The sequence below is a fragment of the Hippopotamus amphibius genome, chromosome 4 (assembly GCF_030028045.1).
Source record: "Hippopotamus amphibius kiboko isolate mHipAmp2 chromosome 4, mHipAmp2.hap2, whole genome shotgun sequence".
Taxonomy (NCBI): domain Eukaryota; kingdom Metazoa; phylum Chordata; class Mammalia; order Artiodactyla; family Hippopotamidae; genus Hippopotamus; species Hippopotamus amphibius.
In genome coordinates, this window is record NC_080189.1 from 154,659,092 (window position 1) to 154,674,845 (window position 15,754).

Here is a 15,754-nt window from a genome sequence, read left to right on the forward strand (position 1 = left end):
AGTCCCACTCAAGACCTACTGAATCAGAATCTGCATGTAAACAGGACCTGCAGGTAATTCAAACCAACATTAAAGCTTGAGAATCACTGTCCTCTCTTCCACCATGCCATTCCCCTACCAAGGGGCATCCGTAAACTCATGTTGAGCCATCCCTAAACTATCTCTGTGAGAAAAGTTCCACCTTAATTTTCTGGTGAGATGTTTTTGATGAAGATGTAACTGCCCGTCTATATCATCTGCTCATCAGTTCTGAGAAGGATGAACAAGTTTATCTAGGTAACTTTAGAGCAGTTATAAAAATGGAGATTCAACTTGAGTGGAATCCTCCAGTAAAAGCAAAGTATTTTGGGTTTTGGTGAGTGAAAGTTAAGGGGTACTTGGGAAACATATGTGGTGAGTTGGTTGGAAATGTTCAAACTAAGGTTCTTAGTTTGACATAGGCATTTTATATACTTTAATCCTCAAAATAAACGCATTTAGATGGGTGCTGTTTTCCCCATTTTACCTGTAAGGAAACTGAGACTCAAAAAGGTGAGGTTGTCCAGAGCCACAGTATTGGGTAGAATTCAGGCTACACCATAGTAACCAAGACATCCGAAATATGGGGGTCCAGATAAGTGGCTCTGTACTGAGCTGGACAGGTAACCCCAGGTGGGAGGCTTCGCTGATTTATCAGGCCACCCAGCTTCCTTCTCCCACGTTGCCTCATCATGCCCCAGGATGTGGTTGAGGCTGGTTCCTGCCCTGGGGAAGAAGGAAAGGGAAAATGAAGAACCTACAATTTTCCTATAATCCAGAAGTGCTCCCTGTCACTTTTTCTCACATTCTGTTAGTCAAAGCTTAGCCACATAGCACACCTGGTTGCAAAAGAGGCAGAAAAATGTTGAAACCTGGGGAGCTGTTAACTGAAAGGAAGAAAAAGGGCGGCTACTAGGGGGACATCACAGGCCTTGCCGTAGACACTGAGTTGTTTAGTGGAAGAGCCTGGTTCATTACAACCTGTGACCTTTCTACCATCCTATTCAACCATTTCTCATAGATGACAGTCAGTAAATGTTTGTTGAATTGAGGTAGAGTGAGATGGTACGTGCAAGCCTTTTGGTTATTTGAAATTATTTCTTCCTTCTCCCCTGCCTCCCTGATTACCTAAGTGGCTCTGTGCCAAACTGTCACTGTTTTTTGATTACGTTAATTTGTAAAACAGAAAACGGATATTCGTCTTCCTTCAGGAGACATTTTATAATATAACAATCTGCCAGTTCTTAGAGGTTCTGGGGAGTCATGGCAAGTGTGATAAAGGGTGTTAATGATAGCACTTTTTTTAACGACCAAATGACCATCCCCTTTAAAGTAGGTATCTTCTTAGGAGGATGCCATTGTTCAAAATATTTTTGATATTTTGTGTTGGCTGGTATAGCAGTCAACGCTCACTGCAATAATGCTTCGTGACAACAACATCAAAATCACAGAGACGTGCGTACAGTCGTAAGCATTTAACCAACGTGTATGTGGGTCTCCTGGGGGTCGGCTCTTGAGACTGGGCCTGACTGGCCAGCTCTGCGTCAGGTGTCTCTCATCCTCCTTATGAGATGACAGATTATCTTGGACATATTTTTCTCTGCCAGTGGCAGAAGCATGAGAGAACAAGTGGAATTATGTGAGGCTTCTTAAGGCCTAGGCTAAGAACTGGCACAACCAATTATTCAAAGCAAGTCCTGTGGCCAAACTCGCAGTCAAGGGCCATGGGGAAGACTACACCTCTTATAAGAGGGAATGTAGTCACATGGCTAATGGTGAGAATACAGACTTGGTGAAGACTTGGGGCCAACAAAGCAACCTACCATGGCTCTGCCTTTAGGAAGTTATTTTGAATATTTGCAGTGATGTTAAATCTTTATCTCTTAGGGGTAGATTTGAATTCTTTTTTAGTAAGATAGCTAAATTTATTAATAAAATTAGAGAATCAGGCTAACTTTATCATTGGGCAGAAAGGTAACTATTTAAGCATGTGATATAATAATGAAACTTATGTCTAGAGCTGGTTCAGAATATGGCATTCACTGGTAGAATAGTTGGAATGGATGTACAGCCTTCCAAGGTGATCAGTTGACTGAAGGGATAACACTCATTTGTTTCTAAAGTAATTTCAAAATAAATAAACCTCAAGGTTTATAGCTACACGTTAACACTTTGTTTCAAAGTGTGAAGAGGAGTGAATAGAGGCTCATCTCTATTTCCTTTGACTAATCCTGAGCAAATATGCTTTCTGTGCAGATTCTCATTGCCAAGTCCCCTCTGGCGCCCTTCACTGCATTCGTCTACACTATCGAGAAGGAAGGCCTGGTTCTTCAAGGTAAGATCCTCGGATTAAGTCATTTTTGGGGCTGATTATGCTCAGTGATGCCCATTGCGGGTGGAAATTACTGTTATGCTCCTGATAGAAGCTCCTTTGGGACAGAATCAAAGGCCCATATGAATTGGCCAGTGATATTTATCCACATAAGATAAAAGAGATTGACAGTGGTGGCAAGAATTTGACAGAGGTCAGGGAGAAGTACAGAATTTCCTAACAGAGCGAGACAACCCAAGAACGAGGGGCAAATCGAGCAGGCTAGGCACTGCGGCCACCCCAGTCCCCTTTGCAGATCCCGTGGGGTGAGCGACCAGGCGGTAGGTCTGTGACGCCAGCGTGGAGGACCCAGTGCTGCCTCAGAGCCCTCTCACTTAGTGTGCAGAAGCCTGTGGGTCACTCTGTCATGGCTCCGTGAGCACTACTTCCTCAGCCTCCTTCTCGTTACTCCACTTCCTCCCCCTTGTGTTCAAGTCCCTACTGGGGACCAGGCCTTGCAGACCTGCACTTTGTGACATGGACCTGAGTTCTGGCTCATGGTAGAGGCCCCCAAGGCCACAACCTATAACCAATGCAACAAACAGGGAAGAAAGGGGATTGAGGGGCATCGTTCCCAGATTCTGGGTCCTTGGGTGGTTAGGAAAGGCGTCCAATGGCAAGTCTGCAGAGAACAATGAACAGAAGGGGGGTAAATTCAAACCCCATTGAACTTAGCCCACAGGGTCAGATGTCCCAAACTGCTTTGTAGATTAAGGAGGGTCCCCACAGAAGTGCTCAGGATACACATCTGTCCCCCACTGTCAGGCAGGAGGCCCCACCCACGGAGATGCATAGGTGCGCATCTGGCCAGCACCACAGAGGAGCATGTTGTCATTGCTGTTCATGGGAGGAATATCTGCCCTTTAGGATTTTGTAAGCTGAGTATTTTCCTCAAGTTTGTGAAACAGGGCAAGTCCCTACAGTATCCCCATGGAGACACATTGCATTGCAAAGATCTAGCAGGACTTTTGTGGGCAGGCTGGACGGTTCAGGCCTGTGACTGATGAGCAGGCTGCAGCCTTCCCTTTCCTTTCCTTCTAAAACATCTACTTCTTAATGGACCCAGAAAGCAGCATGTTTGTTTGGTGCAGCTGAGCTCCACAGCAGGGACTCGGGTCCGGGGAAATTTGGAGTAAGAACTACTGACCTTTGGCTCTTAGCCTTTGACTTACGCTATCCAAGTTCCTTGGTAAATATTTTTTTTACAATTGCAAATATTGTTTTCTGACAAAGAAGCAGAGATTTTAAGACCAGATTAAGCAAAGCAAACAGCAGGCCCCTTTGTTACAGGCTCTCTAAGGGTGTATAAGGAATAAGCAGTCAGAAAGCTGGACTTGTGTTTACCCAGTGCACAGTGTGCCCTTTGGCTCTTCATTTTTAGAGCCTTTCTTAAAAGATTAGAAGTCTAGTAAATAGCAAAATTAGATGAAGATTTCAAGAAGTTCTATGGAAGATTACAAGATAATTTCAGGAGGAGAAGAACCAGTTCTGACCAGATGGCTTGTAGGAGAGCCTTGATATGGTGCCTGTATCTTGATCACTGGGCATTTTAGTAAATAACATTTGAAAGCCTGGTCTTATTTGGATAACTTTTAGATCATATTTGTGGGAGCAAGATTCAGAGTTGCCTCTCTGATTCTCATTGCTCAGATCATGATGTTGACAGGAAGGAGGAAGTTGTTTAGGGGAAGTAGAAACTGGAACTACAATGAATTGGTAGAGGTTGAGAAACTGCAAAGAACGGCTATTAGAAATAGTTGGAAAATGGGAGAAAGTAGATTACTGTAGGAGGCTGACCTGCAGCTGGGTGTCCAGGAAAGAGAAGCGTTCAGGAAAGTGTCTGATGATGCAAGAATGCCAACCCATAAATAGAAATGTCTGGGAGATCTCAGAGCCTTACCTATTTGCTTTTGAAGCTACACTTTCCTCTCTGAGGTGTTCTGGAGGTGGCAAGACCCTTCTGCCCCTATCAGCAATGCCACTTAATGCAAACCTCTGGGCATTCCCTCCCTCTGAGCTGTGTGCTTCCAAGGCTTTGGGAAAACAAAAAGGAGCTCTGATCCTCAGAAAAATGCGGATCCTTTCCAGCTTAGGTATGTTCTTGAGAAAATCTCTAGCATCCTAGTTTTGTCAGCTTGAAAAAAACAGTGTTGACCTTGATTCAGTGCTTTGCAAACTGTTTTGCAACCCATTGGTGGGTCATGAAATAAAATTAAGGAATCACAACCAGCATTAAAAAAAAGAGAGAGAGAATAGACAGTAACAGATGATATCACCCGTATTGTACTGTTTCGTGAAATATTTCTTGTGTGATTGTGTGTGTACCGAGGTTGCAGTGCAAAATGCTTTTCTTACTTGGATTGTAATCACGGGCCTGGGTGATCCCTTAAGGCCTTCCCACTTCACCTTTATCTGATTCTCCAAGGAGATGGTGTGCTTATCATTCACTTAGCTCCGTAACGTTGTGCCCTTGAGATCTCTACGAACCTGAACGTAAAAGCTTATTTTTGCCCCCAGTCTTACCAGATGACGGAGCTAAAAAACACCTGCACCATTCCCCAGGTTTAAAGCAAAGAAACCTTAAATCCCTGGGTGATAACCTTGGAAAGGTACCAGAAGTCAAGGCCGAGGAGCTTTTCTTGTGTGAGGGGTTGCTCTGGCACGATCGTCCTGCGGTGGCCTGGAGGTTGGTGTCTGCAGCTCTGGGAGGGGATATACGATCCATGTCTGAGGGGCTTAGAGACAGAGGGGAAGGGCTGGAAGAGGGAAGGCAGCTCCTCTGGTACCACTTAGACAGGAAACTGCCAGCCCAGCCACTGTGGCTCAACATTCCGTCTTTGTAATGGGGCCAGCCTGGAGTGACAGGAAAGAACAATGCGAACAGGCTCCCCTTCCCTTTCTTTTTTTTGGGGGGGGCGGGGGTGGGCAGGGGAGCAGGGCTATTAGTGAATGTGGGAATGATCGGTGGGTGCCTTTTATCCCCTTAGCAAGCCTCAAGACTCCTACCAGCCTGCTAACCAGGAGGTTTTAGAATACCTGAAGAGCTCCTGAGTGCAGAAGCAGAGGGAGGGAATAAAAGGTGAGGCCAGCATTCGATTTACCGGCTCCACAGGCCATTCCCCTCCCTGGTTCTCAAGGATTAGGATGCTGAGAACAGCCGTTAACTGGGGGCCTTCCAGCCTTCCCGCCCCTTTGTTCACTGGGATGGGAGGGACAATGAAACGGCAGGCTGGAGAGACTGAAGGGCTTGGTTAGAGATTTCTCAGGCTGCTTTTTGAAACACTTGAAGGAGCCGGTCCATGCTATTGTTGTAGTAAAATAGAAAGCGGAACTATTCTCCTTTTGCAAAGAAAAAAAAGAAAGAAAGAAAAAGAAAGAAAACCCACCCTCCCAGCATCTTCAGGAGGCCGCCTGACTCAGGCTATTGCCATGGTAATACCATGCTGTTTGCATCTTCTTTGTCTGTCTTGCATTGGTCCGGGATCCTGGTCTCTCCTGGATGGGCCCAAGACTCTAGAAATACTTGGGCCCCAGACCCTGGAAACATCTGGGCCCCAAAGGAGAGGGATCTCACAGCCTCCAACTTCCTGATGGTTCAGAATCTGACAGGGGCCAGGTCCCAGCAGAGGGAGAGTTCAGCTGTTTTATGCAACTGAAGTGGGAAAGATGGAAGGGGGCCGGGAAAGATCCCATTAAGCCGTTTTTCCTTTTGTTCCCAGAGTTCACCATGAAATCCCAGTGCTCACTGAGCGGGAAAGCTTAGAGTGAGGCTAAGGGGCGCCGGGACCTAGTGGAGAGGGAAAAGGGGGCCTTGGCTTTGGAAATCGGCTTGCATGGAGCGGGTCCCCAGAACCACATGGCTGCAGAAGGGAAGGGAGCATTTACAGTGAACTCGAACTTGACCCACATCTGTTCTGGTCGTGTCCATTTCTTCCCCAGCAAGCCCCAAATGTTGTGCCACCCAAAACACAGCTGGGGTCCCTGGATCTCTGTGTTAAGCCCAGGAATAAAGATTCTGTAATTGAAAGCACCCGGGCTGTTGCTGATGCTGCAGGAAGTGAAGGGAAAACCCAGGGGCCTGGGTCTCCCAGAGCCATCCTGGCTTTCATGGGGATCTGGGCATAAAGGCCTCTGCCGGCTTGGGAAAGAAGCAGATGCTTTAGGAGGGGTTGGCCAAGGAAAAGGCAGAGGCGGGCTCAGGGGGGCGCCTCCTTGTTCACTCTTCCCTTGCCCTACACTCTCCTTTTCCTTAGGAATCTAGGAAGCATTTGAAAAACAAAAACCAAGTTGTTCTAAACAGGATAGAGGCAATGGCTTGGTTTCTCAATAGGACAGAATTATGTGCTTTTATATCATTTTTTAAAAAAAATAAAGATCAGGTAAGACAGGTTGAATCTGGATTCTGGTGCTGTTCTTACTAGTTGAGGTTTGAATGAGCGGCATGAAGCTTGGGATGGGGCTGGGGAAGCTCAGGGGAGCCCAGAGCACCCTGAGATAGGTCCAGAGACGTCTAGAAACAAAGCTAGTCTTCTGTTTTTCCAACCAGTCCGTATACTGGGGGTTATAACCTAGTATAGGGACTCAGAAGAAACCAGAAAATAAAGAAACAATGATTTTTTTAAAGAGCTGGAAAGCTATGTGCCTCATCTTTCTTGTAAAATCAAGAATGGTTGATCCCCTTTCAAAGCATGTTGGGAAAGACATTAATCTCCTCTGTTTGTTCCTTTGTCACAAAGTTGAGTTAGATTCTTCCGCCCCATTTTCTTAGTCACGGAGCCAAATGGATGATTCATTGAAAAATTCTTTTCCCCCAAATACCATGATCTGAGTTCATCAGATTTCAGTTAGAATCAGTAACCCATCTAAATGTTTCTGCCCGGTGGACTCAAAGTGACCCAGAAGATTCTCAATCTGTCTTCGTCGAGGTGTGGAGGTGTCTGCTTGGTAAACATCACCCACACACCTGGCACAGCCTGGCATGCTTGTGGGAGCCTGGCAGAGAGTCGTGGGATTCAGTGGAGCAGAGTGAACTCGCTCACACAGGTCACAGAGGAGAGGGCAGAGCAGGTCTGTCGCGTTGTCCGGAGCTGCTTCTGCCTGCCCCTGGGGTGTTTCCCAGGGCAGAGGAGGCAGGACCCCCATCTGCAGAGTCTCTCCTCCTCTTTCAACATTCACTTCACATCCCCTCCCTCCCTGACATCTTCCCACACTGGCCCTCTCTTCGGTCCCTTCTTTTACTCTTGCTGTTAGCCTCAAAGAGAGATTTTGTTTCAATGTGAAAAACTATTTTAAATACTGAACAGTGAAGAAAATAATAATAACATTTTGTCATTTTTTTCAGATTTTTATTTTATTTATTTTTTTTTCAGGTTTTTTTAAAGATGTATTTTATTATTTAATTTATTTTAGGCTGCATTGGGTCTTTGTTGCTGCACACAGGCTTTCTCTAGTTGTGGCGAGCAGGGGCTACTCTTCATTGCAGCGCACGGGCTTCTCATTGCGGTGGCTTCACTTGTGGTGGAGCACAGGCTTTAGGTTTGTGGGCTTCAGTAGTTGTAGCACATGGGCTCAGTAGTTGTGGCTTGCGGGCTCTAGAGTGAAGACTGAGTAGGTGTGGCACACGGGCTTAGTTGCTCCGCTGCATATGGTATCTTCCTGGCCCAGGAATTGAACCTGTGTCCCCTGCATTGACAGGTGGATTCTTAACCACTGTGCCACCAGGGAAATCCCTCAGATTTTTAAAAATTGAAGTATAGTTGATTTACAGTGTTGTGTTAGTTTCAGGTGTACAGCAAAGTGATTCAGTTATACATATATATATTTTTTCAGATTCTTTTCCATTATAGGTTATTACAAGCTATTGAATATAGTTCCCTATACTATACAGTAGGTCCTTGTTGTTTATCTGTTTTATATATAGCAGTGTGTATATGTTAATCCCAAACTCCTAGTTTCAGATTTTTTTTTTTAATTACAGGTAATAAAACCCTACAAAATTCAAAACTCCTCTGTTCCTATCCCTAGTCCATTGCTTCTCTCCCCTGCACTCCTTCACGGAAGTAAAAGCTCTCCAGGATTTGGTATATATCCCTTTCCCCATTCTGAAAAACATTCTACATATATGTGAACCCAAACATCATATTTGTTTTGAGTGCAGCCTAAATTTGCATAAATGGTTTATTGTACACAGCATTCCACTACTTGCTTTTTTCATTTAACATTATGTATTTGCAACATATCCATGTTGATACACATAGATCATGTTCTTTGACTTAAACTGAGATATCCTTATCCCTTGTATGAATATACCATGTTATCTGTTCCCCTGTTGACGGAAATTTTGATTATTTGTTAACTTAATGAATCCTGTTGCACATGTTGCTTGGTATGCAGGTGCGAGGGTTTCTCTAGGTATATATCAAAAAGTGGAATGGCTAGTCAGGGGATGCACGTTTTTAATTTCACTATATATTTTCAAATTGTTCCCCAAAGAGATTTACCAATTTGCACTTCTTCTGGAGGTAGTGGACCAATTCCTATAGCTGTACATAATTGTAAGTTCATTGTCGTGTTTCCATGGGGAATCTTCTTACGTATTCTTTATGGCTGCCTCTTTTATCTCTGCTGTTGGGGTGTACGCTTTCCATAGCTTCTAGAGGGATCTTCTTCACCGTGCATGTGCTTTAGGCATACACTTCCATGATTAACTGACAAAAATTATTCTCCTCCTCCTGAAGTTAGCTATATACACCTCCCAGAAAGGGACCTTTTCGTTCCATTCCTCATCCTTATTTTCAGGGGAGGGAACTGAGTTCCAGAAAGGTGAAGTGATGTTCGCTGCCTCAAAATTGGCTTTGTAGCCCTTTCCAAGCACTCCACCTGGGCTCCTAAGATGTTTATAGAATCAGAAATGAATTCGGGCCCCCTTGTCTTCCATCATGGTAGCCCCTGTGACAGCTTATCTCTCAGGCTTCATGAGCTTCTGTTGGGATAGTCTAGGCCCATCCCGAATCTCAAATCCTGAAATTCTAAGCTAAGATGGGTCAGTCGCATTGATATAGTGATCCCTTAAGACATTTCCTAAGTATAGTTGAGTTATAAATTTGGCTGGGTGGAACCACAACCTAGATTAACAGTGGGGTACAGGGTGGGAGTTGGCTGCTTTCTCACATAGCATTGTGGAGGAACGCAGTCCAAGCTGGTGTGGCAGCTCAGCCCCACGTGTTGGTCCAGGGACTCCGGCTCTTAGCTTGTTGCTCCATCATACCTAGGATGTTGCCCTTGTTGTCATGGTCCAGAATGGCTCAGTATTATATCCTGCATCCGGGTAGCGGGAGTTGTGTGAGGTGGAGATTTGGTGGGAGGAAAGGGCAACCCCCTTCCTTTAAGGATATTAACCAGAAGTTACATACTTTATTTCCGCCAATCTATAGATATAGAAAGAAATACTGGAAAATGTAGTTGTTAATCTCAGTGGCCATGTGCCCAGCTAAATGTGGGGAGTTCAACTATCATGAGAGAGAAGAGGAAATGAATATTTAGTGACACATTTCTTTCAGAGGCGTCCAGTTGTAAAGATTGGGCCCCAGGGTACAATAGCACAGACCCTAGGGCTGGACTTGTTGCATAATGTTGAAATGCAACATAAATATTGCAGTTTTTCAGAGTCATCTGGGAAGCGGGCTTCCAGCCTAGTCCTTAGGTTGGCTCAAATAAAACGCTTTTCTGTTCTTAAAAATAAAAAAAGAAAGAAAAAATACTGTATATTTAAAATTCTGTCAGGACATTCTTTGGTAGAGTCTAGAGCAGGGGAGTAGAGTATCACAGTCAGTAATGCCACCAAAGATCAGCACCCAGAAATCTTGGTCCCCCTCCCAAAACAAAATCTCTGTCAAGCAGAAATTTAGTACATGTTTTGCTATTGTGCCCTACGCAAGAAGGATACTTGAACAAGAGCTACTAGTGCTTATAGTACAAGGCAAGGTATGAATTTGGTTCCGATGTAATAGACTAAACATGTCTTTTTTCCAAAGTGTTTTTCCCTTTCTCCACTTAAAAAAAAAAACAAAAAACCAAAAAACTATGGAACAAAATGTCAATTGGAATAAGGTTATAGAGAAAAACTTTATTCCAAGGCCTGGACTGTAGTTAGATTAGATCTACACTCTGCTTTTAGAACCGGGAAGCCATTTGGCTATCTTCACAGAGTTAATAATTTTCATTTGTGAAAATGCCCAGGCAATAATACCAAAAGATGTTAAGTCAATTCAGGTTGTTGATTTTCTTTGAAAGCCTTTTCCAAAAGGATTTGGAGTTCTTTCTGGAATGTGACTTAAGCTCCATTTCAGTGAGTTCAGTTAAGCAGGTATTTCTCGAACATCTAATGTTTGTAAACCATGGTGCTCTAGGGAGATAGGCTGAAAAAAAATGGTCCCCCCCACCACCATTTTTTTTTTTTTTGTAGCTCACAGTCTAGTTAGCTCAAAAAATAAGTGTAATCAAAAGCAAGCTGCCACACCTATTATCAAGGTTCAAACAATGGGATTTGAAAGGATAGAGGAAATAGACTCGTTCCATCTGGGATGACTGAGGAAGGTTCCTGAGAGGACATGGGACTTGAACTGGATGTCAGCTCCTGAATGCTAAGAAAAACGGCATTCCATTGTCTCTTGACAGAAGCTGGTTTCTTTTGCTGTTTGAGGATAGATTTGGGCATGCTGGGGAATGCTGATTAGTGCCATGTGACTAATGTTGAATCATGCTGACTAATGTGTTCTAAATGGATTGATTCAACAATAAAGGGAACATGGAGAGTCAAGAGTTCAGATCCTGAATTTTATCACGTGATGAAGTGTAAATCACTTAGCCTTGGTACTTCATTTTTTTGTCAATTAAAAATGTGCTCATAATGAGAAGCCAACAAATCACCTTGACTAGAAAGTGCTTTACAAAGCTCAAGGTTAACAGAAATGCTTAACAACAATTCCCAGGACAGGCTTATGCAACCTTGGGTTATTCACAGCCCATACAGAGTCAGGACACCCATCACATGCTGCTCCCGGGCCCTGTGAAACTTCTCTTTCCTCACACACACCATGGGACCTGCCTAACAGTGCACCGCACTCACAGAAACTAACAAACAGAGGAGCTGTTGAAAAATCCTATCTGCCTACTGGGGCATCTGTGTTTTTCAACAGCAAATGTCGCCACAGAACTAAGAGCTTGCACTGCACACACAGCTCTTTCTCTCCTTTGACATCTCCCCAGCTAGACTGCTTGAGAACCTGGCCTTCCGTGTCCAGATGTTTACTGAATTCTGAAGGCCCCCCAAAGGGCCCAAGTTCTTTTGTTGCTCTCCGAATCGTTTCCCACAGAGACCGACCGATGTCCTGAAGGAGCCCTTCAATAGGGAGGATAAATGGAGGCAGATGAAGACATGGCCCCCTGAGGCTCACCCACGTCCACGCCAACAAAGGGTGTGAGGCACAACCTTGTAAGGAGCATTTTGGTCAGCAGCGTCCCCTCGAGAGGCCAAGTCTCCCCCACAGGGCTGCTTTCAATGGCTCCCATCGTAGTAGAAGCCCTGGGCATTTGTTAAGGGCTGGGGTGTGCTAGGTGTAGCACAATACATCTAAATCATGGCCCCCGGTCTTTGTGAGGGCTTCCTGGCTACAGATGGCAGCTGGCTTTCTCAGGGGAAACCTGGGGGTAGTAGAGGAAGCCGAAGGGGGGCTCCCGCTTCTCCGGATGACCTCTTCCCACCCAGCCCAGAAAGGTTCCCCTTTTGTTAAGGTTATCGGTAATCAAGCCGGGCCTGTGGGGCCTTAGCCCACACCTGTACTGAGTTTCTGGGTTTCTCCGGTTTGCAAAGCCATTGGCTCCCTGGATAATAGACAGGTATGTGTGTAAGAGGACTGCCATTGGAAGGAGAAGTTTATTTAGGTTGCTAGTGAGAAGTTAGTGCCCTTCATGACAGCCACGGTTTTTCAAACATTCTTTCTCTCCCTCTCTCTCTCTTTCTTTTTTTTTCCCCGTAGAACAACAGAGGCCATAGGGACACTATGACCTTTGTCTAGAGCTGATGGGGGCGTGATTTGTGAAATGAAACAGGACCGGGCTGCTTGGAAGAAGGAAACGGAAGCCAACATAATGGGGATTAATTAGATGATTGCTGTTGAGATGGTAACAGATTTGCCCCCCAGCCCTCCCCCGCCCCAAACCCTTTACCATTGAGCCAGCCATCTCAGACCTAGCAGGGAAGGTGAAGACGAAGAGGCTTTTGTGCGGGTCTCTAGATGCTTGGGGCTGAAGGCTTTGCCGCCATGGGATGGCAACAGCCATAATAATAATAATTTGCACTTATATAGCACCTTTCAACCAGGCACCTCAAAGCGGTTTAACCACATTAATTAATTAAAGCCCACAATCCGCCTGCGGAGAGGAGGAGGATGACTAACAGGATTTGTAATTACAGGAGGGAACATTTCCGAATAAAGTATTGTCCACCAAATCAAAAGAGTAGGTGTAAAGGAATTGGGGTCTCCAAAGAGTAACTGATTCAGAAACGAAATCATGGAAGGATGGGGGGGGAGTGCTGGGGGCGGGCATGGGCGTGGGGGTCTGCTCTTGTGTCAGAGGGAGGTCGATGGTCTCAGAATTCGCTGACAGGTTCGGATCCAACTGAGAAGCGGGACATGTATGGTATTAGTGGCATTTGGAAGGTCATTAGTGGCACACCTATTGTGGTGTAAATTCAAGTCTCACTGGTGTATTGTGTAGAGCCCTGCAAAACAAAGAGTGAGATTCATGCAGTATTTAATAAAGGATGAAATGATTTCTTTAGATCTAAAGCCCAAGGCTGGGCCAGTCAATTAGCAAATAAATCAATTGGTGACCCATAGGATAATTTAGTCGTTTCCAGCAGAACACCCAGCCTACCCCTCCTACTGCCATGAGGTTTCCAGCGGAAGCTTTGAGTCTAGGGCGTTCAGCCCCTTCGAAGCCCGGCATCAAATCTTCCCAGCTTTTGGCATTGAGACCTCTTTTACCCAGGTTGTTGGTGACATTCAAGCTGACCTCTGTAGAATCACTTTGTATCTGCTCCCCCTTCAGAGGTTTTTAAATGCTTGGAGGCTAGAATCAAGTCTTGTCCTAGTTCATGTATGCTCTCAGTGACCAACAGTGCTGTGCACAAAGTAATACCTGATCGGTGAAGAATGGTTCAATGACAAAGTCCTTTAACAACTCAGTATCTGTTGCACACACAGCAAATGCTAAGGCAAAGCTCAAAAAAAATAGGCTATGTGTATTACAAGGAATGGAAAAGACTCATGTACTCCTAACTATAATATAAAGCAGAATAAAATAAAGTTGACATTATAGATGTACGCCCAAGCCACATGCCGCAAGGGCCAAAGGAGGAACATTTTATTCAGCTGGAGTGAATCAAGGAAGGTATTCCTGGAGAGCAAACAACATGCTGGGCATTGGAAGGCGAGAAAGATTTTGATGGACCTGGAAGAGGTGGAGGATACAGAGTTTCCAGACTGTGGTCATTTGTCTCGCTCTGAGTGAGATGCCTTTAGAGAGCTTGTGGTCTTCAATAGAACATTTGTGAAAACCAAGCTGAGTTTTTGCAGCTGATTCAATGTACATTTCCTGTGAATTCTTGAATATGAATTGGCTAATTTCAAACAGCCAGGAACTATTTGGGAAGTTAAGAAAGAGATTTTGTTCTCTGTAACTATTAATTCAGTCTCTCTGCACTTTCACTGTCCACAAAGAAATAAATGCTAAGCAGTTCACACATTAAACAGGGCACGCAGGTGTGTCTGAGAAAGGTATGAGGTTCCCAGATGTCAATGACTAAATGGCCTCCTACTTGAGGCCATTTTTTTTTTGACCCGAGGAAATAGTAAGACAGTGCTCTACCCCCAGTGATTGACAGACAAATCAATCCCTATGCTCTCCTCCAAGGCCCACCAGGCCTTTCACCACAGACCATGCTGCCAGGACAGGACCTAAGCACTGTCTTTGCATTGTGCCAATACTCAGTGTTGCTTTGTGTCTCACACACACTGTACGTGCATCTGCTTACCTAATCCTCCTCACAGTCTCCCAAGGTAGGACTTCATAGCCTTCCCTCTTCACAGATGAAGAAGAAGGCAAGAAAAGTTCAGTCTTGCTAGAAAGTGATGGAATGTGGATTTGAACCCAAGCAGTCTTGCTTCTTCCTCTCTCCCCCTCACCCCTGTAGTGTTTCTGTTTGTATCTATGACAAGCTTTCTTAGCAATCCTCACTAAAGTACTCAGCACAATAGTGTACACATAATAGGAACTCAGTGAGTATTTTCCAAATTAAAGAATCATCAAAGCAATACTGGTGGTTTGATCTTCCAGTGGGAGAAGTGGCTACAAAGAATATGGTAGAGGCTCCATCACTGCTTTCTCCTTCTTCTCTTTTTACCATTATTAAAAATGAGACATGCATAGGAAAGGTGCCCCAGGGAATATTAACAAGGAAGAAGACACAGATGGCATTCCTGAGTTGAAAATCTGCCAGACTGGTACCACCCATGGAATGCTAGTGAGGCATCTTGAATTGTTAATTATTTTCATTGAACTTGGATATGATGAAGTAATTTCTTCATGTGTACATATAAATATATAAGCCAAAGTCCAACTTTTGTCTCCCTAACTGTACTAGCATCCCAGCTGCTCTGTTGGTGTGCTGCAGTCCTGGTGAAGATTCAGAAGTGTGTGGTCCCTATCAGCCCACAGTGTGAACACTTCTGGATTAACCCAGAAGTGCCCAACTCTATGTCTAGTGTCTTTTAGTTGTGTATTGTGAGCAAACTTATTGCTCAGAGATGAGATTGTAAAAGTTTGTCCTGTAAAACCAGGGTTGCCAAATGAAAATTCTGGTGTTGGTCGATTAGGATTAGATAACAGAGGAGAGGGGAATGAAGGCAACAGAAAGTGCAAAATATCAGATTCTGACCTAAAAATTGTGGTCTTAGAACCACTTGAGAGTGTCATTTTCCCCAAGCTTTGGTTTTAATATCGTCATCATCACTTTTGTGCTATGACTGTGAAAGGACTTTATTCTGATACAGAATTCAGCAGAGGCCACTTTTGCTCAAATGGAAGGAAACGGTCCATCACACTTCTCAGATGAATATCCGAAGTGTGAGAGGAAAGCGCATTGCCTTCAATGAGGGCAGGGTTCAGATGCAGCACAAGTGCTCCAGAACTCCAAACAGAACTGGGAGGAGAGATGCCCAAAAAGTAGTGGGCATAAGTCAGGACAGACGTGGTTTTGCTGCTTAAACAAGCAAGCCCGTGAAATCTCAGTGACTTAAAACC

The 15,754-nt window shown here is 44.6% G+C and overlaps 1 protein-coding gene across 6 annotated transcripts in view; it reads left to right on the forward strand.

The window, feature by feature from the left end:
* Positions 1–12,953, forward strand: part of RAD51B (RAD51 paralog B) — a 557,996-nt gene extending 545,043 nt beyond the window's left edge. For all 6 annotated transcript variants that reach the window (XM_057731230.1, XM_057731228.1, XM_057731233.1 and 3 more), the window contains 2 exons: positions 2,275–2,353; positions 12,427–12,953. In XM_057731230.1, coding sequence (XP_057587213.1) covers positions 2,275–2,353; positions 12,427–12,443 — 96 coding nt within the window. In that variant the 3' untranslated portion in view covers positions 12,444–12,953. The remainder of the gene's footprint in view (positions 1–2,274; positions 2,354–12,426) is intronic.
* Positions 12,954–15,754: the final 2,801 nt, after the last annotated feature.